This window comes from Phaseolus vulgaris, chromosome 8 (assembly GCF_051622355.1).
Source record: "Phaseolus vulgaris cultivar YP4 chromosome 8, ASM5162235v1, whole genome shotgun sequence".
NCBI lineage: Eukaryota > Viridiplantae > Streptophyta > Magnoliopsida > Fabales > Fabaceae > Phaseolus > Phaseolus vulgaris.
This window is the reverse complement of record NC_143505.1, coordinates 52,296,856-52,300,660: the sequence shown is the minus strand read 5'-3', so window position 1 is coordinate 52,300,660 and position 3,805 is coordinate 52,296,856. Positions and strand designations below refer to the sequence as shown.

General features: G+C 34.0%; 1 protein-coding gene across 1 annotated transcript; it reads right to left on the bottom strand.

Moving 5' to 3' along the window:
- Positions 1-556: 556 nt before the first annotated feature.
- On the bottom strand, positions 557-3,314 carry LOC137826216 (heavy metal-associated isoprenylated plant protein 9). The gene is made up of 5 exons (XM_068632102.1): positions 2,812-3,314; positions 2,490-2,679; positions 2,225-2,397; positions 2,031-2,121; positions 557-1,251 (listed from the first exon to the last, which is right to left on the bottom strand). The coding sequence occupies exons 1-5, from the start codon at positions 2,830-2,832 to the stop codon at positions 785-787; spliced, it is 942 nt and encodes a 313-aa protein (XP_068488203.1). The 5' UTR covers positions 2,833-3,314; the 3' UTR covers positions 557-784.
- Between the last annotated feature and the right edge of the window lie 491 nt (positions 3,315-3,805).

Below are 3,805 nucleotides of genomic sequence, written 5' to 3'. Positions count from 1 at the left end.
TTATTTATTTACTATTAATATCAATCATTTAACATTATTGATATATTTTTATTATGTAACAAAAAGTATTGGTGCTATAATAGAAAAACAAGCATTGGAAGGGAGAATATAATAACATGAAAGACAATTGTTATATCAAAATAAGTAAAAAAAAAAATGTTCAACATATATTATTTTATAATATATAACATATGTTGATTATTTTATATGGCATAACTATTTAGGTTGCATTTTTATAAATAATTTTCCATATTTCTTAATTTTGCACAAAAAATTTAAACTTAAAGTCCTACCAATTTTTTTTATAAAAATATTATTTTCACCCCTCTAACGTTATACCACTCACTTCTACTCTTATACTTTCTTTTTCTCTCTATTTTCAACCCTTCTAACACACGCTAGTATATTAAAGGTAATATGCCAAATTTATAAGATTCCTTTGTATTTAAGTAGGGTCTTATTGGTGGCTTTTATTGTGACATGTTATTGTCATTAATCTCACTTTCATTTGATTAGCATGAAATTATTAACCAATAAAAAAGAAAACAAAAGCAACTAAGAAACATGACTCATATTTCACAACTTTTATACAATGTGTAATAACAATAATAATATATCGTACATACATAAAAAGAAAGAACGATATATCATTAATCAACTTATTACTTTCACTTGGCACCACTTCCTATTAAACAGTTTATAAAAAAATTTCTGAGTGTGGTAAACCACTTTGAACATAGTTGAAGTTCTTGTGATGCAGCATGCATTTGAACCTAGTTGAAGTTCATGTAATGCAGCATGCATTAGGATTTTCATCACTGAAGAGTTGTGGGGCTGGTGTTCGTTCAATGACATAGAGTGGAGGGTATTGATAATAGTACATCATCCTCTTCAAGCCTTCATCATCGATATTATTAGCAGCCACTACCACATTCTCTTCTTTTTTGGCTTCTTCCATGCCTTCTTCACCAACCTTTTCCTCCTTATTCTCACCACCCTCTTCTTTCTTTGCTTCCTCTGCTGGCTTCTCTTCCTCTTTCTTCTCTTCAGGTTTAGTCTCTTCTGCAGCAGGTTTCTCTCCTTCTTTACTCTCTTCTTTCTTTTCTGGTTCTGGTTCCGGTTCTGGCTGGGGAACTATCTTGGCTTGCTTTTTGGTGCGTCTATACACATAATCTACTAGCTTATTTGCATCCATTGTCCCAGTCACAAGAACCTTCCCTGTTGTAAACTCTGTCACTGCTGTTTGAACTCCTACATCAATCCACACAACTTTTTACATTAGATACAAATAGTATGGAGGCAAAAGGATATGATATGGTGCTGTTACTAAAAGGAAAAAGATACCAACAAAGGAAAATATACTAGAATATTTACAACTCTATCATATGTATCACAAATCACTACCATATCAAAACGATTTCTAATTAGTTAGAATATAGAAACTTTTACACCAACTTCTATGCCTATTAATCTCATATAACTAAACAATTTTGTAATGGTCATTCTGTTGTTTTCTTTCTTTTCTTGTATCTTTAAGATGAGCATGTCAACTACAAGAAATGATCACCACTGAAGTACTTTTCCTCTACCTTTAGCTCAAAGCCAAAAGGATAGGGCCAATTTGATGTTGAAGGCTCAGGGTCATCAAGAAAATATGTAGATGAATGGTTTTTTAAATCTATATTTCTTTAGAACATGGTTTATGTGGAGCCATGTATAACATCACCGACCCATTTTCACAAAAGAATGCCGCATTAGAGGGGTACAGCTTGAAGTGCTGCTGATTTGGCAATCTGGATACAATGCATGAAAGATGAATATAGTCATCCTTTATTAGACTACTCTGTAACACATATTTGAAAAATGACTCATGAAGTTTAGTTGTCGCATTCACAGAGACTCTATTTGGCACCACAAGATTTAATAGCAACTGTGTACTTCTTTCCTTTCTTTTTCACCTGTCCTTTGTCAATTACAACCAACAATGAAGCCATCATATTGAAAATTTGAAATCAAGATAAAATTGGTACCTCTCATTTGTAGTATCTTCTTCTTGAGTTGATCAGCACAGGCCTCACAGTGCATGTTCACGTTTAGTTCCAAAGTAACTGGTCCACTAACCTGGAACACCAACAATTCCCTTTGTTAATAATTTTTTCTATGTAACTAGCTTTCCTTTCTTTATTTTGGTCTCAACTAGGAAAAAGAAAAAGTATTGTGATACCTGAGAATTGACAACTTCTGGTATAGGTTCTCCTTCTGCTTCAGGCAATGGAGATATAACACTGGCTCTTCTCTTTGTTTTCTTGGTGATTATGTTGCAGATCGCTTGAGGCTCCACTATACCCTTTATGGTCACTTCATTTTTAGCCATGTCAATTACCACTCCCTCAACTCCTGTTAGAAGATATGTACAAAAGAAAATAATGAGTGAACTCTTATACATGACATTTCGTGGCAAAAGGAAAGAGCATTTAACAGATTCGAACCTCTCATTTTCATAATATATCTCTCAATTTTCTTGGCACATCCGACACAATGCAAGTCCACAAACAGCACACATGGGGAAGGTGGTTTAGGCTCTTCCTTCTTCTCTTCTGCTGGCTTTTCTTCTGGTTTTTCTTCCTTCTTTTCCTCTGCTGGCTTCTCCTCTGGCCTGACTTCAGCCACAGGTTGTTCCTAAACAATATAAAAAGAACCCACCCAATAAATACTAGAACTAATGTAGACCCAGTAATGCCACTATCAGCATGAGAAGAAAAAGTAAAGTATCACTAGGAAATCACAATGCCATAAGGAAGGTTATATCACCTGTTTTGCTTCCTCACCCATTTTCCCTATGAATGGAGAGTGAAATGTCAAATTATTATTCTGATTTTGAAGAAAAGTTGTTGAACATGCAAAAGATGTAGAGGGTTCAACAAGTGGAGAAGTCAGTGATATTATAGGGAGGAAAGGAGAGGGGGCAATGATAGATTGCTAGGGGGTTGATTTGCATATAAAGTTAAACTTGAGTGATTCCTTATCACATGCAGTGCCACTAACTGCAAAAGGAACCTCTTAGCTTAATAATTCTTTTTAGAACTCTTTTCAATCTTCAAGGGTGTGAAGGTTGAAGGGGTGAATCAGTGGAGCAGGCTGAGCACATTTATAGATCAAGGTGGGGTGGAAGGGGATTAATAGTTAGGCCAGGTTGAGGAGAGAAATAAAAAAAAAATTAGAAAGTGAGAGAAAGAGAGCTTTGAAAAATAAATAAAAAATTATGATCCTTCCATAATCCACCGACTGGTAGATTTTTCATGACAAAAAGTGGTGAAGTGTCATTCTGTCAGACATGCATGGTATATGTGTAAGTGTAGGGCCTCAATAGGACAACCTGGAGACCTACCTATGTATGGATCTATAGTCTCACCACCTATTCTAAATCTATCTTATTATTGGCTTTTACTGAGTAAGTACTGTAATTAAATTACTATACTACTTAGCAAATTTCAATGCACCACTCAAGCTAAAATAATTAACCACATGTGAAACTAAGATTCTTTTGTCTATTTGCATTAAGAAAATCTTAATACAGTTGATTAGATTACTCTTAATTAGAAAAGTTGGTACAGTATAATATTATTGAGAGTCTTTATATGCTAACAGCACCAGTTTAAATTATTGACTCGGTTTCAGAGAAATAAAATAAAATTTTGTTCCCTTTATGTTAGTGATGATCATTCACACACATTCAGCATAGACTATAGATTGTTAGTTAAAATTCTTTGGTTTTACCTGTTTTAGATTAAGATACTTTCATCAA

What these genes read in the sequence shown, in the direction of transcription:
- LOC137826216 (XM_068632102.1), bottom strand. Translation starts at nt 2,832, where the DNA reads ATGGGTGAGGAAGCAAAACAG. An exon ending in TGGGTGAGGAAGCAAAACAG is followed by an intron (nt 2,680 to 2,811) that starts GTGATATAACCT and finishes TATATTGTTTAG; the next exon opens with GAACAACCTGTGGCTGAAGT. An exon ending in CAGAAGTTGTCAATTCTCAG is followed by an intron (nt 2,122 to 2,224) that starts GTATCACAATAC and finishes TTGGTGTTCCAG; the next exon opens with GTTAGTGGACCAGTTACTTT.